At 42.9% G+C, this 26,787-nt stretch overlaps 1 protein-coding gene across 3 annotated transcripts in view; it reads left to right on the top strand.

Annotated features, from left to right (window-relative positions):
• Positions 1-26,787, top strand: part of SASS6 (SAS-6 centriolar assembly protein) — a 72,358-nt gene that overhangs the window by 29,722 nt on the left and 15,849 nt on the right. For all 3 annotated transcript variants that reach the window (XM_089686568.1, XM_089686569.1, XM_089686567.1), the window contains exons 3-7: positions 417-601; positions 1,835-2,006; positions 2,089-2,166; positions 4,177-4,296; positions 10,049-10,240. In XM_089686568.1, the coding sequence (XP_089542694.1) occupies positions 417-601; positions 1,835-2,006; positions 2,089-2,166; positions 4,177-4,296; positions 10,049-10,240 (747 nt within the window). The remainder of the gene's footprint in view (positions 1-416; positions 602-1,834; positions 2,007-2,088; positions 2,167-4,176; positions 4,297-10,048; positions 10,241-26,787) is intronic.

Here is a 26,787-nt window from a genome sequence, read left to right as displayed (position 1 = left end):
CTTATTCATCACTCAGCTAGCATTCTTCTCTTCACTCCAGTGCTCTGGGTTGTGACGAGCCCTCCTTGTCCTCATATACAATGCAGGACTCTTGGTCCTGCATTGTATGTGATTACATCAGAATGCAATCCCCAGGCAGAGCGCCTTAGTGAAGAGGCTTCAGGTGACCGGTCACACAGCATAAAGTAAAGCTGCTGTAGTGAGGAAAAGGGTAAGTACTACAGAATACTCCTAGCCCTAGATTGTGACCAGCATTTAACTCTGCAGGGGTAATTTTTCTGCTGCCTAGCTTTTTTTTTTTATTATTATTATTATTTTCCTGCAAAGACACTTGTGTTACATTACCTACTAAGATTTAAGTTTTGACTCCAATTTTGGTCCTTCTCTTAACTAATGCATTGTTTCCTTTTCTGCAGAATCTCGTTGTTCGAATGACAGATGATACCGATCTTTTCTTTTTGTATAATCTTGTTGTTTCTGAAGATGATTTTCAAAGTCTAAAGCTACAGCAGGGTCTGCTGGTAGACTATACAGCATTTCCTCAAAGGTTTATTGATTTGCTGCATCAATGTGTTAATGAGGAGAACAAAGATGCACCTAGGTAAGGAACTGGGTGGCGTCTATTTAACTTTGCAAGCTGCGTGAGTCATTGCTAAAGTCTTTCATAGTCCCTTTTTTTTGTCTAAATTATTTTGATTTCTTTTTCTGGGGGGGGGGGGGAGAAAACATTGGTGGAAGCGGTATGAAGATTAATCAGAGCTATAAAATGCCAAATAGGGCATTTTGTACCAAATGGGGTAATATAGCTACAGACACCACCTGATAAAAATTAGGACTAATGAACCTGGTGTCAGAAGTCTGCAAGAAAGCGTAACAGGGAAAGAAGAGGGTGGTTGGAAGGGAAGGAAAAAGTAGGTAATGTGGGATGGACGGTGAGTAGGTTAAAACTGTAAAGGGATAAAAGGGGTTTTTTTTGCCATTGTTGTCATTTTATGCCTGAAGATTAGTTAAAACCCCCAATCATTACATATTTTCTGAAAGCACCCTGCACATATTTGGTACCCTGTGTTTTCCATAGGTGTCATTTGAAGCCTCTACAGTTCATCACTTTAAAGTTAGCTGAAAATGATGACCCTAGGATTATTCCTCTCATCACAACATGTGTGGCAATATGTAGCGTGTAGTGCAAGTAAAGTTTTTGTACATAGGTGCTCTGATGGCTGTGTTTTCATTTATGTGTATGGGGGGAAGCGGGATGGGGGGGGGGTATTCTTAGTGTTTGGTTGTAACTTTATTTTTTTCACACTTTTCACTAAAATCTTGTCATGTAGGGGCCAAAAGTCCCCTATGTGATGTGTAATAACTTTGTGTTAGGTTCTTTATCATGAGACATTAGGGTTCTTTTAGACCTCTGATGTCTTATCTGCCATTCATCTAAACTAATGGATTGCAGTTTGCGCCACTCCGGGGGTCACAGAGTGAGTTTTGGTGGCTGTTTTCTAAATGCAGCTAAACTGGCATAATGTTTACCTTATCCTGTTCCAGGAGCAGCTGCATCCATTGCTGTTATTTCTAGTCATACATTTCCCTGCTGAACTAAGTGGAATACCAGTTAGATTAAACATACAATTTATACTTTGGAAATGGTTCGAGGCAATGGCCCCGTAAATATTGTTAGATTTTATTCTTTAAGATGTTTAATGAGCATAAGTTTATGGAAGTCAGGTGTTCCTTATTATACATCTAGCTCAGATCTCTTAAGAGTGCTACTTCTGTTACATGACTTGGGGATACTTTGTAAAATCAGAAAATGACTTATGATATATATTTGCAGGTTCCTTCTACAGTTGTCTTATACAGGCCTGTTTTTGGGAAGTTCACCTGCACAGCTGGATGTGGTTGAGACTAATTCTTTTAAACATCTGACGCACCTTTCCCTACGCTTCCAGCCAGCGAATGATGTAGAAGTTAAGACATACCTAGCAACATGCTTAAGATGTATTAAGGTAGCTCTTTGAACTCATCATAATGCTGAGAGACTTTGCAATTCAATTTTGTATTTTCTTCTAAATGTTTCTTCTTGTACAGGAAGAAAAATGTGTATTACAGCAAACATTGAAGAAAACAGAGGAAGATCTGAACCGGCAACTAGTCTGTGCTCAGCAGGTGGTTATTTTACTAAAAGAGATCATGTATTCAAAAAAAGAAGCAGCTGGTAAAAAATGAATGTTTGTGATGAGTGTGTGCGAATCCTACAGAAGACTGGAAGGATGCTCAAGTAATCAGTGGACTTCCTAATGTTATATTTAATTTGGCAGCAGCAATCTGAATGAATATGCATTATTATTTTAGTGATTACCTTCAGTTCTGCTTTAATAAAAAGTTTTCTTAAACTTGCCACCACTGTGATCCTCACCGATCTTATTTAGTATGTCTCTTCTGCATTGAAAAGTCATCTTTCTAGTTCCACTATAGATAACAATGTAGTTATTATAAGTTAATTTTCAGTCACTGTTGTGTTTTAGTTTGGAGTAGAATGGGAAAGGTTTAGAGCATCTATTTTTTCTTTATATTCCTTTTTCAGTGATTACACAGTAAAGGAAGGGAATTAAACCCCCTGTCCACTCTATCTAAAACAAAATAATTTAGCTGAATTTGGGCTTTAAAGTTCAACTGAAGGCTATTATTTTTTTATTATTCACACATAAATAGTAAGCATCAATTAATTATTACCTGATTAATACATATAATTGACCTGTCCCCCCTCCCTTTTGCTTTTGCCACTGAATGCTGATAATGATAGTGGGAGGAGTATAGCAGAGCTAGCACTATTTACTATTACTGTACTAGCCTCTGCTTCTCCCATAGGGAAATACAGTTTGCAGAATTTTACTGGCCAACACCTCCGATCAGGCAGGACCTTTTTTGCAGAACAAAGTCTTGTTTGACAGCTGGGTGTGTAATATGCAAAAAAAGACTTGCCCTTATCAGAGGTATGTGGCTTTGTATGTGTTGGGCAGGTTGTAGGGTGCAGGTTGGAGTTCAGCAGGGAATGGGCGTGCTACTTTGAAGAGGAGAAGGCAGTGTGTCGCTGAGCATTTTAAAAATTGAGACCACTGACATCCCTGCATCATGCTGTATTTTGAAAGAGAACAGTGAAGGCATATAGTGACTACAGCATGTTCAGGGCTATTGCAGAAGAGTGGCCTTTGCAATAGGGGAAGTGGTAAAACAATCTTAGTAAGGTATTTGATTCAGGCAGGTAGTGACACTGCATGATATGTCATGCAAACAGAACGGGCTTTGCATTAAATTACTGTATAACAATAACATATTTTGTTTTGCCTACAGTTTGCCTACAGTTCTAATTAAAGTATATCTTGGAAAAGGAAAACTGAATGTTGGTACATGTATATATGAACTGTTAGACTGGCTTGTTTGGTATTGGTAGGTTGTTTTGTAGCATTTTGTCATGTCATAGGTATAGGGTCAGTACTCTTATCTTTTTACAGGTGTTTCATAGCAGTGCAGATATGCTATAGAAAACCATTTCACTTACAAAACAAATGGCAGCAGCGGTTTTATAAGGGTGTAGGGTACATAGACAATTATTCATCCTGATATTTAAAAAGCAACTCTGGAAAGCAGCTTTTACATCTGAGCTGTTCTATTGCAATTTTAGAAAATTGGCACCTCCTTTCTATTCTAAATGGTAAATGCTCACTTATAGCACACATTACTTAAAATGTAGGTTACTAAACCCCAAGACATTGCAAAGTGATGTGTGTGCTGGTGACTGCATAGAAATAGAACAGGTTTTCTGTTCCACTGACTAGACATAACACTTACACAGTCTCTAAACACATTGGCTGGCTACACACCTAAATTACCACTAACACACAGTTGTGGTAGCTTATTTCCAAACTTTCTGCTCCCTAAGATGAGGAACGATAGATAAGTCAGTAGTAATTTACAGTTTCTACACCTTTGTTTTACCACCTGGAGGATTTTAGACCTTGCATTCACAATCTTTTTATTGTGTTTAAGTTTTTGGGAGCTCACAGAACTCTGTTAATTTGAAGAGCTGCTGGTCTACTGTATAACAGTTTTGTTGTTGAAACAGATCTTCTGTATTTACTCTAAACACATTGTGTGTGGATTTTTTTTTTTATACAGGCTTTGTCGGATAAAATTAATGAACTGGAAAAATTGAAAAGTGACTCTTCCGTCAAGATTTGTGAACTAAACAGCCAGTATACGACAGAGATCACAAGTGAAAAAGAAAAAGCTCATCAGGTGAAATAAGCAAGCCCCTTTAAACAAATTCTGTTTGTATTACTGTGTGTCTGTGTCTCTGTGTGTCTGTCTACCGGGACCCAGAAGTCCTTCCATTCCTATGCGTTTAGCACCTTGAACCCTTGTGTGGGAAAGGAGTGCCCTGAGTCATTCTAGTCTTTTTGCCTTCCAGCACACCAGCTAGTCCCCAATGCCCTGAGAATTTTCTCCTATAAGTCATTGGCACAGACATAAAGAGCTGCAAGCACTGCCTTAGAAATTGCTTCCACACAATGCTCCCTTCTGCACCCCTGCTATGGATGTCGCTACATTAGAGCACAACTCTGTCATGCTCTCAAAAGTAGCCACTTCTCCCATTTTTTGAGTTTGGATTCCTTATCTTCAGAAGCCACAGCCTTTTATTTTTTTTTCATCCACTGAAGGAAACAGGAAGTTCTTTAACCTTCTTCAGGTTATTCTGCTGCTTACAAGACGTTTGGATACTGGCAAATAAAGTGTAGGCCAATCCAAGATAACCCCTCCTACCACCAGACTGTCTTTGTTTTCTGTCAGTGTCCTAATAGGATGCATGTATCTTTGCTTCAGCTGTGCTGTTTTGACTGATTGCAGCTGTCTGGCATGGCTGTTCTCAGCCTGGCTTTTAGAGTACTATATTCAGACCCTGCTGCACTGGAATTTACGGGAATAGCCTGGAAGTGACCTTCAGGCACTGACTGCTATGTGGGGCATTTTCCAGACTCTTTTCTGGTAAAAGTCAGTTGGGAAGTGCTTTCCATGTCTAGAGCCACTGCTCCAGCCAATGGCTCCTGCTGCTGTCTCAGCCAACAGGGAGGGAGAGTCCCTGGAGAACTGGCGCACTCATACACAACGCTGTATCGCATTGAGGCTCGGGTAAGTATTAGGGGGCTGCTACACATGGAAGGTTTTTGTTTTGTTTTTTACCTTCATGAATAGAATGCATGAAGGTAAAAAAAAACCTAGAGACTTTACAACCACTTTAAATCACAGCCACTAGTGGTAACCAGGAACAACTTGTATACAGCAATGACAGATGCAAGCACATAGCTAGGCCTGGCTACTGGAAATAGGATTATCTTCCATAAGGGTAAACTATCACATTGGCATTTTTCAGTAATCTGAGACTGGTACTAATGTATACATTTATTGAAAGAACTTGCTGAATCTCATTTGGTAGATAAGTCTATGACCTCCTAATTTAAATAGCTGGAGGTTACAATTTTGTACATGACATTTGAGTACAATCCTTAAAGTGATTCTAAAGGAAGAACATTTTTTTTACCTTGATGCATTCCCTGCTCCAGTGGAAGTATTGCCCCCTCACCCCTCTTCCCCTTTATACTTACCTGAGATCTGTCTCGATCCAGCACTGTGCCTGTCTGTAGCGTCATTAATCTCTCTCTTCTTACAGGATGGAGAGGCAGCAGCGGAAGCTATTGACTCCCGCTGCTGTCAATCATATCCTGTGAACAGAGTGAGGGTGGGGCCGAAGGTGCACCCCCATAGGAAGCTCTTTCATATGCAAGCACACTAAGAAGAGGGGGATCCTGGAGCACTTGCAGGGGACCCCAGAAGAGAAGGTTCACTCTGGAATACCATTGCACAGAGCAGGTGCAAATTTAAGGCAAAAAAGGCAAACTATCATGGTTGGCAGACCTTTGCAAAAACTACCTAAAATGGGGATTTTAAGCTGAATTCCAAGTTTACTGTCCCTTTTAAGGATAAGTTCACCTTTGGAACAAGTTGCATGTTCCACCTGTATTCAGACTAGAACATGTAACATGTTCCAGCTCCTACCTCCTCCTTCAATGTGCTGATTGCAGGTGCAATGCCTTACCGGGTGCAGTGTAAAAAAAAAAAATATATATATATATATAAATGCAGATTTTTTTTACCTGTAAAAAGATGTGCATGGATTATTTTCTTGTAAAAGGTGAACTTATCTTTTAACTACTTTGTATGGGTCATACAGTTTATACGCTGCGCTGTATGAACTATATGTAGTCTCAGCTACATACAGTTGCAAGAAAAAGTATGTGAACCCCTTGGGATTACGTGGAGTTTTGCATGAATTGGGCATAAAATGTGCTCTGAACATCATCTAAGTCACAACAATAGAAGAACACAGTCTGTTGAACATAATACTACACTAACATTAGATGTTGCCATGGTTTAATTGCACATAACATGTAAACATTCACAGTGCAGGGAGGAAAAAGTATATGAACCTTTGGACTTCATAACTGATTGACCCTCCTTTGACAGCAATAACCTCAACCAAACGTTTCCTGTAGTTGCAGATCAGACCTGCACAACGATCTGGAGTAATTTTGGACCACTCCTCTTCACAAAACTGTTTCAGTGTAGCAATATTCTTGGGATGTCTGGTGTGAATCGCTCTCTTAAGGTCATGCCACAGAATTTCAATCGGGTTGAGGTCAGGACTCTGACTGGGCCACTCCAGAAGGCGTATTCTGTGCCGTTGCAGCCATTGTTTTGTTGAATTACTTGTATGCTTTGGGTCATTGTCCTGCTGCATCACCCATCCTTTGCGGAGCTTCAGTTGGCGGACAGATGGTCGTACGTTTTCCTGCAAAATGTCTTGATAAACTCTGGAATTCATTTTCCCATCAATGACAACAATCCGTCCAGGCCCTGAGGCAGCAAAGCAGCCCCAAACCATGATGCTCCCTCCACCATGTTTTACAGTGGGGATGGGGTTTTGATGTTGGTGTGCTGTGCCTTTTTTTTCTCCACACGTGTTGTGTGTTCTTACCAAACAACTCAATCTTGGTTTCATCTGTCCACAGTATATTTTGCCAGTAGTGCTGTGGAACATCCAGGTGCTCTTTTGCAAACTTCAAATGTGCTGCAATATTCTTTTTGGACAGCAATGGCTTCCTCCGTGGTGTCCTCCCGTGTACTCCATTCTTGTTTAATGTTTTCCTTATTGTAGATGTGTCAACAAAAATGTTAGCATGTGTCAGAGATTTCTGTAGGTCTTTAGCTGACACTCTGGGATTCTTCTTTACCTCATGCAGCATTCTGCGCTGTGCTCTTGCAGGTATTTTTACAGGACGACCACGTCTAGGGAGAGTAGCAACAGTGCTAAACTTTCTCCATTTGTAAACAGTCTGTCTTACCGTGGACACATGAACATCAAGGCTTTTGGAGATACTTTTGTAACCCTTTCCAGCTTCATGCAAGTCAACAATTCTTGATCGTAGGTCTTCTGAAAGCTCTTTTCTGCGAGGCATGGTTCACATCAGACAGTGCTTCTTGAAACCAGTAAACCCAAAACAGGTGTGTGTTTTTTAAGGGCAGGACAGCTGTCAGCAACACATCCAATATCATCACACTGATTGGAGTCAAGGTTGGCTCACTCCTGGCTCCAGTTAGCTCTGGGAGAAGTCATTAAGCTAGGGCCTCGCATACTTTTTCCTCCCTGCACTGTGAATGTTAACATGTTATGTGCAATTAAACCATTGCAGCATCTAATGTTTGTGTAGTATTATGTTCAGCAGACTGTGTTCTTCTATTGTTGTGACTTAGATGACGTTCAGAGCACATTTTATGCCCAATTCGTGCAAAACTCCACGTAATCCCAAGGGGTTCACATACTTTTTCTTGCAACTGTACAATATACAAGTCTTGTGTTCTGGCAGTGAGTCGAGAACGTCTGGTCTGACACCTGGAACTGAAGAGAGTTGGGCTGAGCGACACTCAGCCATTCATAGGCAGCTTTGTATTTGAATGAAAACAAAGCTTCCTCTGATTTGCTGAGGCCAAGAGATGATGTTAAAATCTGACTCAGAGAATACAAAGCTGCCTATGAACGACTGAATGCTGCTCAGCCTCACGTATTATGTTCCAGGTGTGAGATGAGAAGTTCTGGTGTTCCTGCCGAAACTCGAGGGTACTACGAGAGCACTCACCAGTGCCCTCATAGATCATTGAGAACTACAAACTGTCAGCTGAAATGGCTGACAGGGCTTGTAGTCTATCTAGTCATAGAAAACTGAGTGAATGAGGCAGCCATGTGTCTTGGAAATTCGCTTTAACGAATTTCTCCTTACCGTGAGTACTCGCAGTTGGATGCGCAGAAATCCCCCATAAAGCTGTGTGAATCTCGCTTACCACGACTGTAGCTAAACTACACGATTCCTGCCCATCCAACTACTTTTAGCTTCTGTTGAAATGTGGGGATGATGGAGCTCCGTTACCCTAGAACAGGGGTAGGCAACCTGAGAGCCACAGGACTACAAGTTCCATCATGCCTCTGCAAGTCATAGCTGTAACTGTCAGTTTTGTCATCTTTGCAATGCCTCATGGGAAATGTAGTTCCACAACAGCTAGAGAGCCGCAGGTTGCCTACCCCTGCCCTAGAATGATCAAACCACACTCTCAGGATGATAGTTGAATTCACATAAGGGCTGGTTTCAGACTCAGCCCCTGGTTTTATTAAAAATACACACATGCCCCCCACATGAATAAAGTCAATCCCCTCCCACCGAACAATGCAATGGGGAGTGCCTATACACAGGATGTACATTCCGATTGGAGCATAGCCTTTCCTATTATCTATCACTGGTCCTCCCCCATGAGCCTTCTGAGGTCAGCAAACTTCCTCCCCTTCCCCCCCATGAGCCATCTGAGGTCATATTTCCTGTCCTACTAGCTCCCATTGGCATGCAAATCCCTTGTACAAGTATTCCCTAAGCTAAACACCAGTCTGTACCTGGATGGGCCCGGTACGATCTTTATTAAAACACATCCATCCAAGATACAGTTTCAAGTTGGTAATGGGTTGTAAGATATGCATAAGCCTACACGTGGAGTTCACACCGCTTGGCGCCTTGCGTTATGAAGCCCATGTGGTACTATGCTGCTGATATGTGGATACAGGCCCACGGTCTACTGCCAGCGACATTCGCATCGAATGCCGTGGTGGTATACACGCCGGTCTATAAGCGCAGATCTGCCATCTCATCCATTACCAAGCTGAGTACTGTAATACATACATTGTACATGCGCATGGCCCAATTGCAGCCTTCAGAGCTTTAATTAAGCCACACGAGAGACATATGAATAACACTCATATATGACACATTTAAAGTTCGACCAACAATACAAAATTTCCATGACACATGTGGGCAGGACCCAGACAGCAACACTGTTATTAAATTGTGACAGCAGATGCAAGGAGAAGATCTTCTGCCTGCTGTCACAGAGAGGGTGGGTGATCAGGGGGAGAGGGTGCATATACTGGAACATGTTCCAAAGGTGAACTTTTCCCATTTAATACTAAGCTGACTAACCTTGAACTAGTACGCAGCCAGATAAATTGGTCAAAACTCCTGATCCTGGGAAGTGTCTCAAACTATTGAATTTATTGAACTAGCCTGATAGGCAGACATCCAGCAATTTAGGAGTAACCATAATCTGTATATTTTACTTGGTACAATCTACCACCTTGGAATGTTGTCTCTTGCTTTATATGTTGTAGTGTTTATGCTGTGTATAAATCTAAAATAAAATGCTAAAATATAAATGCATATAAAAATAACTGTGTGGACTTTACAGTGACATTGTGTGTGTTAGATTTACACACCCCAACACTTTGTGTACAAATGGACACACTTTTTTTTTTTTTGGTACCGGTATGTGTATAAATTTAGAAATATGCAATTAAGCTAAAGATACAGTTTTTTATTTTTATGTGATAACTTTTCAGGCATATACCCAGCTACTTCAGCAGTATGAGCAACAAAGGAGAGAGTTTGATTGCTCACTTCAGAAAAGCACTCAGCAGCTGCAAAGTCGAGTGAGTGAGCTGGAACTATCCAACAAAGAACTTCTTGAAAGGAGATACAAAGCAGAATCCACTGTCCGAGAACTGCATTCCAAGTTTCAAGGATTGGAAGAGGTAACAAGTACAGACTTTAAAGCTGTCATGTAAATTATTTATCTGCATATAACCTTTGAAGTGTAGTAATTGGGCGATATACTGTACTTTTTCCTTTATTACCAAAAGCTTTTGTTTTTGTCTCCTTTTGGAGAGATTACCTTTTACTTTTCTGTGACAACTTGCTTGTGAAGGCAATGAAGAGAAATCCTCCTATGAGATCAGACAACCGTAAACTACTACTAATCCTTCATTTTCTTCTTGAAGAGTGCCTTTCACTTATGTAAAATTACATAGGGGGATTAAAATATGTATTAAAAAATACATCATGTAAGAAAAAAATGACCCCCACTAAATACTTAGGTCACATGTACATATCATAAATATCCAATTGCTTGACACATATGCACATGCATGCCAGAGGTAGAAGAGCAAATAAAGGACAGTCATTTAGGTTTAATTTAACCACTAGCCTACAGGGCACTTTCACCCCCTTCCGTCCCAGACCAATTTCCAGCTTTCAGCGCTGTCACGCTTTGAATGACAATTGCGTGGTCATGCAACACTGCACCCATATGAAATTTGTATCATTTTATTTGAGACCGATAGGTCTTTCTTTTGGTGGTATTTAATCACCTCTGGGATTTTTATTTTTTCTTAAACCAAAAACCACTGAAAATTTAAAAAAACTTTTTTTCTTAGTTTTTGTTATACAATTTTGTAAATAAGCGATTTTTCTCCTTCACTGATGTGCACTAATGAGGCTGCAGTGATGGGCACTGATAGGCTGCACTGATGAGGAGGCACTGGTAGGTTGCACTGATGGGCATTGACAGGCATCACTGATAGGCAGCATTGATACATGGCACTGTTAGGCGGCACTGACTGGCACTGTTAGGCGGCACTGACTGGTTGCACTGATGGGCATTGACAGGCATCACTGATGGGCACTGAAAGGCAGCATTGATACATGACACTGATATATGGCACTGATAGGCGGCACTGGTAGGTTGCACTGATAGGCGGCACTGGTAGGTTGCACTGATGGGCATTGACGGGTATCACTGATGGTTACTGAAAGGCAGCATTGATATATGGCACTGTTAGGCGCCACTGACTGGCACTGTTAGGCGCCACTGACTGGCACTGTTAGGCGCCACTGACTGGCACTGTTAGGCGCCACTGACTGGCACTGTTAGGCGCCACTGACTGGCACTGTTAGGCGCCACTGACTGGCACTGTTAGGCGCCACTGACTGGTGACATTGAAAGGCTGCTCAGATGGGCACTGATATGTGGCATTGATGTGGCACTTTTGGGGCCACACTGATCATCAGTGCCCTGATGATCAGTGTACATGTCCCCTCCGCGGAAAGCCGATTACCGGCTCTCCTCTCCTCTCGAGCTGTCAGCGTGACAGCTCGAGAGGAGAGAAATGCCGATAACCGGCATTTCCGTGTTTACATGTGATCAGCTGTGATTGGACACAGTTGATCACATGACCGAGCTGACATCTTCGGCTCTTTCCGTGATCCACTGTGTCCAAGGGACACAGCGCACCGGCGATCACCGCGCTGCATGCTCCCTGAGCCACGCATGCGCGGTGAGAATGGAAGGACTTCATATGACATCCTATCAGAACGAGAGAACCACCTTGCGCCAGTCATTGTACTATATGGCAGATGGAAGGTGGTTAAAGTGGTATTAAACCCAAAAGCAAACATTTGTATATTGCAGCTTACCAATTCTTGGATGTGATGGCTGCATTTGTTTTCTTTTTTAAGCTTCATTTTCTTTCAACTGATGATTCAGCCAGTAGGTCTTTTTTTTTTTTCAACAGAACAGGCTGCCCTGCAGATGTAGCAGTTTAGAGGGTTGAGACAACCATTTACTACTGACAGGGGTACTTACAATGATCAGCTATTATTTATTCATGTAAAACCTTTATCCCAAAATAATAAAACGTTCTATAACTTGTAAAGTGTGAGCTGGAGTTTGGCTTCAATTTGTTGGTGTATCCAAATTTGCTAGTGCATCTAACACTCCCATCATTACACTGGCCTGGGCTCAGAGTACTACTACCAAAGCCAACTGTGCTCATCCTATATACAGTATGTGCACGTAGCCTTTGTGTTCTGCTGCAGCAAAGGTGTAGGCTAGCCCAGGACAAACACTCCTGTCACTAGCATTCCTCAGTAGCATAGCAATACCAATCATATACACAGAGAGTCTGGATCTGTGTCCCTCCATGGACTTAAAAAAGAGAGGATTTTACAGTGATTTGCAAAAATCCTTTTTTCTTTTTTTTTTTTTTTATTGATGGACACAAGAAGTCTTTAACCTTCAGGATGTCCAAAAGCTATCCAGCTGAGGCATGGGCAACATGGGAAACAAACTCTATCAGTCACAAGAAAACAGAGATCCAGAAACTGCCTGCAGCTCAAAAGACCTGAAGGACCTTATGCCTGAAGATGGCATCAGATCAGTTGAAATATTCACTTGTTAGGATTTAGAAGACGTGAACATAAGACCAGATAGCAACCAAGCAGTTGCTTGATGCTGAAGAGCCCAAGGAGTACTCACAGTTCTAGTAGAGTGCACATTAACAGAAATGGGTAGAACCCGATACTTAAGCCCATAAGCTTGAATGATGGTCTGTCTGAGCCATCTAGAGATGGTGGAAGGAGAAGCTGGTGCATCCCTATGTGGTCCATCCTGAATGACAAAAGGGGAATCTGCCTTTCTGAAAGAAGCAGTGGCTGAAAGACTGAAACACATCCAACAATGGAGGGAAATTTCCTTCTGGTGAACTGGAGCTTGACGAGAGGGATCGAAGAACTATGTACTGATTGAGTTGGGTAGTTTTATGTTTTGGGCCATATCTCTATCTTAACACCACCTCTGTAGTACAGGAAGGAAACTCTTCATCCTACAGAAAAACTCCTGAGTTGGAAGTCCTGAGACTGACGCCAAATAAAGTATGCCTTCCGTGTCCGATGATAAACGTTGCAAAATTTTTCTTAGCTTTGAGCATCAAATGTACACTCCAGTACCTCTGTCCCTTGGAACCTGGGCCATGCCGTAATTGCCAGTAACCGAAAAGCTGGTTGGCAAATTGGTTCATTAGACAGAAGATCTTGACAATCAAGCAGGGCCTGTGGAGTGTCACTCCAAAAACCATGGTTATTTTAAATGCTATAATGTTATAGCTGTTAAATTTAAGAGTTTGCGAACTTCATCAGAGAAGTGGAAATTCATTTTATACAGCATAGGTCTCTTTAAGAGATTTGCAGGGCGTAGTCAAGAAAGAGACAACTTTTGAAATGCTATTGGAGAACACAAACCCTACGTCCTGACGAAGCTAAGCTATCCAAAACCACGGCGATGTCTATATGGTGTTGGTGGATATATCAGAATACTTTGTAAGTTCCACCTAGCGAAACACTAGCAGTGATTGCGAGGATCGGTAGAAGATCTGCCATTTAGATGTACTTTCCCACACAGGCATCTTACAACACATCTACGCTGCCACAGATTTAACGGCCCAATGCTGACAGCTGCATAGAAGTCAACACACAGAGGCATATGGAAACGCACAACGCCACCCCGTCAGAGAGACTAGAGCCATGTCAGTGTTTACAGCACTGCACCTTTGTATAAGCTTGTCTTCATACATGGGTTCTACAAGAGATGCAGTTTCCCCATTAAGAGGCAGACACAACACATATTCCATCATAGTGACCATCGGCTGCATCTGTGGAACTTTATATATTTTATTCCTTGAGTAGCCCTACATCTTCAAGGGAGCTTTGAGTTTATCTAGCAATCCACTAAGATTAGGCTACATTACAAAGTAACGAGATCTATGCTCCCAGTTGAGATATATGCCTGAACCCATTATTGGGTGAGACTAATTACATGGACTAATCATCTGGTTATATCTGCAGTTGGTTTATTCCTTTTCATGTGCAGGGTTGAGTAGGGTTGAGTATCTACTATTAGCCATTCGATATGTACAACTCTATGATGGTTTATGTAAGCAAGTAACCACCTTTCGCTATATGTAACGAGCATTACAGCAATCAAGCTCCTAAGGGTTAAATCATTAATCACTCGGCAATCTCCAAAACTAAAGACTCACATAGTGAATACCCAATTTATAATCCCAAGAAAAAGTCACACTTTCACCCTTGAAAGTAAATAATATTCAAACCTTTTTATTATCCTTAACTCAAATTATTAAATCAGACTGTGAAATTAAATATAAATATAGTCCCAGAATATATTTCCAAGTCCAACAAAATCTTTCAATCCTGTGTGTCCAACTTCAATATTTCCATCACTCCAGACCCAGTGAATACCTCGAAAAACAAAAATAGATTCAACTGTGAGTAACACGTGAATCGTGCAAATCACTCTGTGTATACAATATAATAAACTAATAATTAGTGACAAGCTGTGTACACTCCAAAAATAAATAAATAAAATAAAAAAATATAAATACAAACAAACTAACCAAGCTAATTAAAATTTCACCAACAAAAATAATAAAAAATTAAAATCTATAAATAAAATATAAAGGTGAACACTTCTATAGGGCAAGAATGCATACAATTACCCTCATTATTTGAAGGTAATACACTATTTTAGTTTTATTTTATCGAGGCATTCACTGGGTCCGGAGTGATGGAAATATTGAAGTTGGACACACAGGATTGAGAGATTTTGTTGGACTTGGAAATCTATTTTGGGACTATATTTAATTTCACGGTCTGATTTAATAACTTGAGTTAAGGATAAGAAAAAGGTTTGACTATTAAGCTCCTAAGGGTGTCAATTATATAGCTATTGATACTACACCCTTCTAATAGAGCTGTAGTTAGGCATTGTCTGTCTGGGTCTCTTTATATGGTGCTATATACATGACATATACTAGAACTGTGGAGTCAGCAACTGAGCCCCAAAAGTGATCTTATCTGTGACATATATTGTAATATAGTGTTATATATTGCCACATGATTCTATTTATTGTTGATGCTGCACTTGTCTAAGCCTGCTGGTTTTGGAAATTTGCCTGCTAATTGTATACACCTGGAATGTACATGGCTGATGAAGCTGGAGAGTGAAGTTCTGCCTACAACAAGATTTCATATACCTCTTTTGCCATCAGAGGACTTCTGGAAACGGTGGTGCAAAGGGAAATTCTCTTTAGGAGACATTAGGAGTTTTAAATGGCCCAAGACTCAAAACCACACTGGTAGAAGCTATAGGTTGTTCCTCTAGCTTCAGAGTGGTGTGTACTGCATCATTAACCTCTTGACGCCGACGTCACACAAATATGCGGCTTCATGGAACTGGGCTTTTTTCCATGGGGCCGCATATTTGCGTACCTGTCTTTGTGCTGGAAGCGCGCTGCTCTAACGATCAGGACCCGGGACTCCCGATTCCGGGTCACATGATCGCTGTGATAGCCTCTGATTGGCTATCACAGTGATCAGTCACTGTACAGCCCGGCCCCCTTGCTTTTTTTTTTCTCTCTCTATGAATGGAGAAGAGAGATACATTGTATCTCTCTAACTCCTGACATAGAGAGAAAAAAAAGTTTGTAAAAAAAAAAAAAAAGATGAAAAAATAAAGAAAAATACCTAGATCAAGGTTTGATCTAGTTCAGTGCCAGGGTTAGTGTTTGGGTCAGGGTCAAAGGTCAGGATTTTTTAAAAAATTGGTATCGGTGTCAGTGTGTTTTAGGTAAAAAAAATTAAAAAGAGAAAAACAAAATGCGCACTATTGTTTCTGGGCTGTACTACGGGTACAAACAACAAATAACAAACACATATATGGTATCACTGCGAATGTCAAGAGCTGGAGAATTTATTTTGGGTTGTTTTACTATTTTGGGCCGGTTTTCCTTTGATAATAAAAAAAAATCAGGAGCTATCCATTACCATTTACCACCAAATGAAAGCCCAATTTGTCCTGAAAAAAATCAAGGTATAATCCACCTGGATGTACAAAGTACAGTATTTTCTGGCATATAGGACTACTTTTTATACTTAAAAATGTCCCCCTGAAAATTGGTGGTCTTCTTATACGAGGGGTATACAATGGGAACCTTGAGTTTGTTTGGGTCAAGCTGGCTGGTTGTGTGGTAATACTGTACATACAGTATACCATGCTGAGCCAAGCTGGCTCAAAACAAATGTCCCTATGACAGATTAATCTGTCAGCCCGCTGGATGTGTGGTATATACAGTATACTGCGCTGAGCCAAGCGGTTTCAAAATGTACCGGTAAGTCCCTACTGTAATCAGCCTGCTGGATGCATGTATGTACGGTAGCTGCGGCTACATACAGTATACACTGGGCCAATCACGGCAAGTGATGTATTCTACTAATGAATACAAAGCCTGCTCGGATTGGCTGAGTCAGAGAGGTGGGCTGATGATGTCACAACCTCAGCCAATCCGAGCAGGCTTTGTATTCATTAGTGAAATACATCGCTCGCCGTGATTGGCCCAGTTTATACTGTATGTAGCCACAGCTACCGTACATACACGCATCCAGCGGGCTGATTACAGTAGGGACGTACCGGTATGTTTTGAAACAGCTTGGCTCAGTATACTGTATATACCGCACATCCAGTGGGCTGACAGATTAATCTGTCATAGGGACATTTATTTTGAGCCAGCTTGGCTCAGCGCAGTATACTGTATGTACATTACTGCACATCCAGTGGGCTGTATATATACTGTATACTGTATGTAGCCGAAACTACCGTATTACCGCACATCCAGCGGTAACCATCTGATTTGGAATTTGATCCATATGATGACTGTCTTACAAATGTATCACAAGATGTCATTCATGAACTTATGATGTCAGAGGATGAACATGAGGATTTTGAAGGATTTTAAGTACCGGTAAATCATAACCATTTCAATTAAAAAATCTGCTGTTTTTAAATGGTGTTGCCTCGGAAGGGGGGTAGTCTTATACGGCGAGTATAGCCCAAAACCTATGTTTTAACTGGAAAATTAGGGGGTCGTCTTATACACCCAGTAGCCTTATACGCCGGAAAATACAGTAGTTGTGATATGTACGGTTTTACTATCGCATGTCATCATTGCAGAATTGTGCTTAGGCATTTATTTTTTTTTTTTAGCCTTAGGTGTGAAGGGGTTAAATCAAATCGGTCTTCTTCAAATTGGGAGTAATAGCAATAGACCGCGATTCCTCAGGGTAAGCCCATCAGTCAGACTAGAAAGCCAAAGAATCGGGTACATTCTCTGTAAGACGCTGCTGTGGGCAAATCGGTTAAAGAATCTGCTTTGCAATCAGATTCAACTAATAACTCGATGATTTTGGCCATTGAAACACTGGCTCCACCAGTGGAACCATTGGTAGAGTGAGCTTGGGGGCACCTGGAACAGTGGGATTGTTATCGCCATGTCTAGATTTCAACATGTTGCAGCTGTGTGGAGGTAGGACAGTGTGTAGGCTCAGGGCAGGAGGCAAGGGTTTGGGTACTTGTAAAACCCAGACAGCTGAAAGAATGTTGGATTGCTGGAGGTGTCCAAAGTCACTGTAGGCAGGCAGCAGCAGGACCAGATTGCAGATCAAATTTTTTTATGTGCCTCTTGCAAGCAGGAGCAGCAGCATGGAAATTTTACCTCTATGCTGTGTGGTGTGAAAGATTATGTTGAGCGTGTGTGTCTCCCCCTAGTGGATGACACATGGTCTAAAAACCTTATTAAGTGTTCTTGCATGGCAAGACCACTCACTGTTATCTCACATATATATTCTTATTATTATAGCCAAATTTACCACCCTAACTCCTCTCACAGTTTTTACACTACATAGACAGTAATATACTGAAACGCGCGGATTGTTCCCGATTGGTGTGCTATTACTTTGTGAAACGGTTCGCCGAATGGTTCACGAAATACCGGCATTTTTGTGGTGAAATTGGTCCCATAGGAATGAATGGCGGAATGTTCAAAACTAGAGTGTGAGCTGAAAAATCAGGACATGATTTCTAAACTGCCATCACTCCTTCATTTTCAAGCCCACCTACACAAATCATATATCAAAATGTTCAGCTATCCCTGCTGCCACTAAAAATGTACACGGCCTTAGTCCTGATAGTTTTCACAATATGACCATTTGTTTGCAACTCACACCGCCCATTGACATTCATTGAAACTCCACTTTAGCCACCTCACATTTGAAGGGCAATTTTTAAACTGCGACTGTGCCTTTATTTTTAATATTTCAGAGACATATGATGCATCAAAATGTAGGACTGGGTCTTGTGATTCTCACAATATAAAGCTCTTTGCTGTAGGATTTATAATTTTTAAACTAAAACCGTTTGAAGATGGCAACCGCCAGTGAAGTGAGCAAGTTGGAGCAGTTTGTTTTTAACTGCTCTTCTCTGCCCTTGCTGTAGAGTGAGTTGCCATAGGAACCCAGGTGTTTGAGCAGGCAGCAGAGTAACAAGCCACTCCACCCAGTTACTCTGCCCACTCCAGATGTAGACTACTGGTGGAGGCAAGAACACTTCACACAATTTCCCCAGAAATTGTAGCTTTTCTAGTTTTAATCTGTCAATACATGCTATATTACATTGTGTTCATGTTCACTTTGTCAATAGAGCATTTGTTTTCTATAGACTGCAAACATGGTTGATCCTGCTGTTCACTGTGTGTGTCTCTCCCCCCCCCCCCCCCCTCGTTTCCTGTGTCCCCAAAGCAGCATAGCCCAAGATTGTGTAGGCAGCCATTGCCAAGTCTATTGAGCATGCTCTCCAGTTTCATTCCTTTCTAAGCTATTCCTGTCCTCGTTTTTCGTATCTGCAGCCCACGTAACTATAGAGTCATGTTGGTGTGTACACGGTGGTAAACAGTTCCCTCCCCTCCCTCCTCCATATCCTCCAATTACTAAACACTATGGGTTTGCTTTACTGAAACTGGAGCGTTCAAAATCTGGTGCAGCTCTGCATAGAAACCAATCGGCTTCCAGTATTTTTTGTCAAAGCTAAAGTTGTGGATGGCTTTGTAAGTTGCTGTTAGTACTTTGAATTTCATTCATTGAGTAAGTGCAAGCAAGTTGAGGGATTGGCAGAAAGGGTTACTAGACACTGAATGGTTGCTGGAAGCTTATTGGCCACCATGCACAGCTTCACCAGATTTTACACTCTAGTTTTATTACATCAACCCGTGTGGGTGTGGGATAGAAGATGCTGATTGATGGAGGCTTCACCACCCTGTTGGTCCCAGCAAATACACACCATAGACTGGCTCGAGGGGTGTGACAAGCCTGTGATTGGCAGTACCTCCTTTAGATTTATTTACAGTGTGAACAAAGTGAAATCTATTGTCAGTGAACTTAAACTCTGCCTACACCATGTTATTGCAAAAAAATAAACATTTGCTTTGAAATATAGATTTGTAATACACTTTAAAGCCTCGTGCACACTTCAGCTCAAACGCTGCTTTTACAAGCGTTTGAAATTTTTTTCTTTCTTCTCTGCCTCTAAACTCTGCTTCATGTTAACCTGTGTGTCAATGCACTCTATGATATTTACAGAAGTTTAGAGGCAGGGAAGTGTAAAGGCAGAAAAAAAACCCCTTCACTTGTGTGTTCGAGAGGAACGTTTTAGCAGAAAAAAACACCTGACGAGTCTAAACGTCTGTTAACCTTAAGGCACTTTTAGCACTTGAGTGTTTTCCATTTCAATGGCCATAAAAAAAAATCCATATTCTGACAAAGGACATTCACGCCCAACCACTTAACGCGCCTAAACACGTTTGAAAAACTGCAGGTTAGGAGTGGTTCTGCAGCTGCTTTTCTCCTGCCAGTAGATGGCGTTTAGAAGAGCTCCAGTGTGTCTGCAACCACTTTAGGAGCGCCCTCCCCCCAACCCCCCCCCCCCCCCCGCAATGTGCTGCGAGCAGGCAGCTGCTACAGGAACGGTGACATAATTGCTGGTACTTTACCGTCACAGGGCAGCACGCAACCCTCCCTCCCCTTCCTGAGTAGTACAATGTTGCTATGGTGATATTGCACTACTCTGATGAAATTATTAAAAAAAATGTTTAAAAAAAAATTGAGAGAATTTTTTTTTTCATTTACTACTTGCTGCCCATCCACCAACAGTGGGCGGGAGAGCGGCGGCTCTGGGCAAAGCGACGCAATCTACAGTCACTTTTTATTTCCGGATGTGTATGCCCAACCCGCTGCCCCCTATGCCGTCCAGGGAGAGAAGAGAGAACACTGCACTTAGTAAAAGCACTACATTTTACACACCCATGGTAGATTAGCACATTTAACTCTTTGATCGCTCTTACTAACCCTTTGATCATCCTTTCACCCAGCCAGTGCCATTAGTACAGTGTTAGTATATAGAATTCTTCACTGATCACTGTATTACTGCCACTAGCGACATCAGATAATGTCAGGGTCTGTAAGCTCCCGTCCCAGCCAGGGTCAGCTAGCGTTAGATTGCCCGCACATTATCGCACTCATGCTATAGGTCGCTGATCACCATTAGTAGTATAATGTTTGTACGGATCAATATACTGATCACGAACAGAACTATACTAGTGCCTCCTTTTGTATAGTGTCCCCAAAAACGCAGTATTAGCAGGATCAGCCCCGTTCGCTGCCAGCACTAGCGGTTTGCCCCTTCTCTGTTTTTCTGGAAAGATTTGTATTAATTGTGGGCCAAAGCAATTTATACGCACAAAAATACATTGCTGCCCACCCAAATTCAGCTCTTGCTAGACCACGGGTTAAAATTTTGAATCCAGACCTACTAGCCAGGCACAAACCTTACTCGTGTTCCCCGTGGCGGTGGAGAGCGGGCCTCGCGTCTCCCCGTGGTGGTGGAGAGCGGGCCCCCGCGTCTCCCCCGCGGCGGTGGAGAGCGGGCCTTCAGTCCCCTGCAGCGGTGGAGAGGGTGTCTCCTCTGTGTAGGAGAGCGGACCTCTCCTGCATATGTCCCCTCAGCGGCGCTGCCACTGTAATGGCGATGCCGCGGAAACCAGAAGTTGTAAACCGGAACTCGGCTTCACAATGGGGCTTGGAGCGCATGTGCAGTCGCTCCATGCTTCTTCATCTGTACTCGCCACAGAGGAATTTCTCCTTGCATTTGGCAAGCGGCTTTTTCAAGCCCTGCGCTAGACAATTCGCATGGAAACCTATCACGGTTTCCGAATGTAAATCTTTTTGGGCCTAACCTTCAACATGGCCATTACAAAAAAGAATGACTTGCGGTCATATTGTTCCTCAGACCCGATTCATCATATGCCCGTATTCTTTGCTGTTACATATATGCCCAACAAGGACCAGCTGCATACCAGTACATCGGGGGACTATGAACGGTTATGCCGGGATGATGCCTGCAGCTACAGGCATAATCCTGGTATGTTTTTTTTTCAGCTGGCAGTCGGCTTTCATGTAAAAACAATCCTAGCGGCTGGATTGCTCTTACAAGCAGCAAGAAGGGACGTCCCCCTCCCGCCACATTCCACGGCTTCCGTGGGTTCTCCCGTCCCACCGGGAAACCTGGGAATGCAGCCGGAAGTTCCGTTGGCTGACAATAGAGCTGATTGGAGACTAGAAACTGAAAGCTACAAACATTTCAGCATTTCAAGGGCAGTAATTCTAGCTCTAGACGTCCTGTGTAAATATAAACCTGTAAAAGCTTTTAAAGCGTTGCCTATGGATATTAAAAATGTACTTAGTTTGTCGTTGTTGCACGGGCGTGCGCAATTTTAAAGCATATCATGTTTAGTATCAATTTACTTAGCGTAACATTATCTTTTATATTTTATCAAACAGTTGGGCAATGTATTGTGTTTTTGTGCATTAAAATTCTGAAAACTATATATTTAAAAAATTTGTGTGCCCAAATACTTTGAGACAAACATTTCAACACCCACCATTTCATTCTCTAGGGCAGGCATCACTATATGGCAGTCTGCACACGGACCGAATAACAATCCTATACGGACCACTTCTCCGACACGTAGCAGCCTGGATGTCTTCTGCGGCTGATATCCAAATCCCCCCTCCCCCCCACAATAACCCCTGCCCCCACTGCCACAGCATTCAACTTCATGGAAGGCATAAGGCATGGCATGTCCAGCGAGCGGGAGTGGAGCTATCCAACTTCTCAGGTTAACAAGCCAGTGTTTGGTTGCTAGGCGTTCCTAGCAAGCAATCACTTGACTGTAACATGAAAAGCATGTCCCGCCCTCTGTCCAGGCATGCTGTGCATTCTGCCTTTTACCTTCTGTGTAAGGTAGGATCGAAAAGGAGGGTTATGAATGGGGGGGGGGGGGGGTGGAATATAAGAGAGGGGGCATTCATATAAAGGGGACTGGGCTGCAAAGAAGGGGGGGCTGTGCAGGGAACCAGTATACAAAAAGGGAGGGTTTTTAAGGGGACTGGGGGTGCAAGAGGGGTCTGAAATGCAAGTAATGGGGATCTGTAAAGGATACTGGAGTGCAGGGGAGGGGGACTGTAAAGTGGACTGGGGTGCAAGGAAGGAGGTGGCGGTGTAAAGGGGAGTGGAGTGCAAGGAAGGTAGGGACTGCGATGTAAGGAAGGGGGCTGTAAAGGAGATTGGGGTACAAAAAGGGGGGCTGTGCAGAGAACTTCGGTTCAAGTAAGGGGGGCTGTGAAGGGGACTGGGGTGCAAGGAAGGGGAGTTGAGGACAGGGGTGCAAGGAAGGGGGGTTGTGATGGAGGTTGAGATGTAAGGGGGGGGGGCTGTAAAGGGGACTGGGGTGCAAGAAAGGGGGGCTGTGAAAGGGACTTAGGTGCAAGGAAGGGGGAGGGGGGCTGTGAAGGGGACTGAGCTGCAAGTAAGGTTGTAAAGAGGACTGGGGTGCAAGGAAGGGGGGGGGCTGTGAAGGGGACTGAGATGTAAGTAAGGGGGGCTGTAAAGGAAACTGGAGTGCAAAAAGGGGGCTGTGAAGAGACTAGGGTGCAAGTAAAGTTTTAAAGAGGACTAGGGTGCAAGGAAGGGGGGAGGGGCTATGAAGGGGGTTGAGACGTAAGTAAGGGGTGGGGCTGTGAAGTAGACTGGGGTGCAAGGAAGTGGGACTGAAGTGGACAGGGGAGCAAAGAAGGGAGGTTTTAACGACTGGGGTGAAAGGAAGGGGGGCTGAGATGTAGGTAAGGGGGGCTGTAAAGGAGACTTGGGTGCAAGTAAAGGGGAGGGGGGGTCTGTGAAGAGGATTGAGATTTAAGTAAGGTTGTAAAGAGGACTGGGATGCAAGAGAGGGGAGGAATGTGAAGGGGACTGAGATGTAAGTAAGGGGGGGCTTTAAGGGGGACTAGGGTTCAAGAAAGGGCAGCTCTGAAGGGGATTAGGATACAAGGAGGGGGGGCTATGAAAGGGACTGGGGTGCAAGGAAGGGGGTGCTGTGACGGGGACTGGGATTTAGGTAAGAGGGCTGTGATGTAAAGGGTTGACAGAGGACACTGATGTGAAGGGGAAGGGGGGGGACTGTGATACAAGGAGGGGGCTGAGGATACTGATGTAAAGGTGTGTCGGGGGGTTGTGATGTGAAGGGGAGACAAAAGACAAGTAAAGGAGGCACTGTGATGTAAAATGGGGGGGATTTAATTGCAAAAGGGGAGCTGTGATGTAAAGCAGGCACTGTAAAGTAAAGAATGTTGGTTATGTGTTATGGAAGACACTGGTAGTGATAGCAGAATTCAGGCTTTACTTGTGTGGCTTAAGTTACAAACATACAGAGCACATTGCAGCAGACATATTACAGACTCATTACTTCCTGAAGAGGTGATAGAGAAGAGGAAAGAAGCAGCAAGTTTTACACATACACAACTAGTAACCTTTAGTGTATAGTGCCATCTACTGGTCAAGTGATATTACCACAGAATACTGTATATAGTACATTATAGTACATGCTGTTGCATTCCCAACAAAGAAGAGGCTGTATTGTAAAGAGGGGTGCTGGGATGTAAAGGGGGTTCAGCAATAAAGGTAGTACTGTGGTATAAAGGAGAGGCTATGATGTGAAATGGGCTTTGATGTAAAGAGGGGGGGAGGGGCTGTGATATGAAGAACCAGAGTCATAGCACAAACATGAGACTCGGACCTTTGCTAGATGAAAGTTTTAATGACCGGACCTCCATGAATTTGAATATAACATCCCTGCTCTAGGGCCTCTGCTTTAAAAAAAAAAAAAATGTATGTTTGGGGGTTCAAAGTAATTTTCTAGCAGCAAAAACAGTTTTTTCAAGTAAGCAAAATATCACAAAAGGCTTGGTCTTCAAGTGGTTAGAAAAGTGGGTGGTGTCTGGCATAAGCTTCTAATGTTGGCCCTGAAATGCCAGGATAGTAGAAGCACCCTCCCCCCACCCCCCATTTTAGGGCCTCTGAAACTGTGATAGGTAGTGAGGATGCAATATTAGGCATGCATGAGTCAGCCTGTCCAGATTGGGGGTCTGGTTCCAAAGAGTGGGAGCAAGGATCACATATTTACTGTTGGGGTCTGTATGTATTCTGGTTTATCGTACACGGTAAGGATTTACAAATTAAGATTGAGCTACCTCTCAAAAATTAGCAAGTTGCATGTTAATGTTTATGGAACCCCCCACCCCCCGACGTTAAGGTGCTCAGGAGCTGTGCTACCCATATGGGAGGAAGAAAGCGTTGAAAAAGGGCTGTATATCATGTATACCCAAATTTCGAGGGGGGGGGGGGGGTTAATCTAAGAGTAGCAAAATGTGCTTGGGGCAACATGCAATTTCAATTTTATTTCCCTACCTGTACACTGAAAAAAAAGAAGTAACATGGAGCAGTGATAGGACTTTTATCCCAAGAATGTGAACGAAGGAGCATAACTCCAACAATCTAGGAACAAAAAAAAAGGGAAACCCAGTAAACAGTCTGCTTTGGGGAAATCCCAGGGAGAGTCCATCGTATCCTTCCACCAGTACTGGAAGCACAGCCACAGCTGTTCCTTGTAAAGCGCCCTAACTATTGAGACTGAGATGTTACTATCAGCCTCCAAGAATTCTTTGAATCTGACTTTTGGAAATGCCAAAATTTCTGTTTCCTGAATATTCATCGGAAATTGAACAAAGAAGATGCTCTTTCACTGAAGTCTGTAAACGTCTGCCTGAGAAAGGTATAAAATAAAGCTTGATGTACCCCAGCAGGCTGCTGATCCTTGATGGCTGCTGTGTTCTCATCTTTGATACCCCGGCTGCAGATTGGCTGGACATCCGCTGATCTGTGCTTCATACTTCTACCTCTGGTCTCCAGCTAGCCTTGACGAAGTCTTAATAACTACAAGTGTTGATTCACATCTCTTCTCTTGGGTGGCTCTTAGAAGTCCCAGTACCCCTCTGTTTGTCATCATCATTCCCAGTACCAACTTTCTGGGCCTCCAGTGGCTACCCCTTCTGAGACATCATCCTACATTACGCCTTGCATATGGTGCCTCACTGGTCAGTCTAGTATGGTGAGGCAGCTACAGGAGTATCCAAACTCTATCCCCTTCGATGGCAGCTCTTTCACCTTGGAAAGTGTGTTTTTTGCGACTAGGCCCTGAGCGGAGGTGGACTTTCTATGATTTCTATTCAGAGCTGCGCCAGATTTTGCACTCTCCAGTTTTAGTAAATCAATCCAAATGTATTAGCTCAACCACTAATGTGAGTGGACAGGAGATTGTGTAGGCTCAGCAGCATAGTGGGAAAAGATTCCGCAAACTCAGCAGTCTTTGGGCCTTTCAGCATTTCTGATATGTCCAGTACCATTAGGTTGTTAAGGTGTAGGTGGTTTTCTGTATCTGTAGACTTCTCCTGCAGGCCTTTCACTTGGTGCTGCAGGGCATAAAGTTCCATGGAATCCAACTGGACCATGTGAAATGTGGGACTCTGTTATCGAGAGTTGGGACTGAAACTTCCCCAATGTCATGGCGAATTAAGCTGATATCAGTAGATAAGGAGTCCATCTTGGTGATAAGGGTCTCTTTACAACAGGGCTCACAAATCCCAGGTCACCATGGCGATTGGACCTTGCATCCTGGTGCCTGGGTTCAAACATTGCCCCACCTAGACTCGAATGGGGAATCTGCGCCCCGTAGACTCGAATGGGGAATTGCCTCCCAACAGCAAAACACTAATCTCTGCATGCCACTCTACTCTATCTGGAATGCACCTCTACAAACTCGCACTGGACCCTTTTCATAATGGTACTCAAAACACATAGTGTGTGAATCGCATCTGAGTGAACCACCTCGATAAGAACACAAAATATCTAGCCTGTCATGCGAATCTATGAATTTCAGAATTAATCCAGAGTTGCATACCTGCGAACCAGGGCGGCTTTATTCACACCTGGGCATTTTTGGGCATGCAGCAGAATCGCTGTGATTGCATAATGCAGGTTTAGGTGCTTTTATTTTCAATGCTGCCCAAAACGTGCTGCGGTTTTGCCGTGATTGTTGCATGGTAAATCGCATCACGTGAAGTCCCAGGTGCTGACAACCCACACTATGCTACAGAAAAACTGCCTATTTTTTTT

Source organism: Staurois parvus, unplaced genomic scaffold, assembly GCF_062004578.1.
Source record: "Staurois parvus isolate SC_StPar_1 unplaced genomic scaffold, SC_StPar_1.0 ptg000402l, whole genome shotgun sequence".
NCBI lineage: Eukaryota > Metazoa > Chordata > Amphibia > Anura > Ranidae > Staurois > Staurois parvus.
Note: the sequence above shows the minus strand (reverse complement) of the source record. Positions and strands in the feature narration are given on the sequence as shown.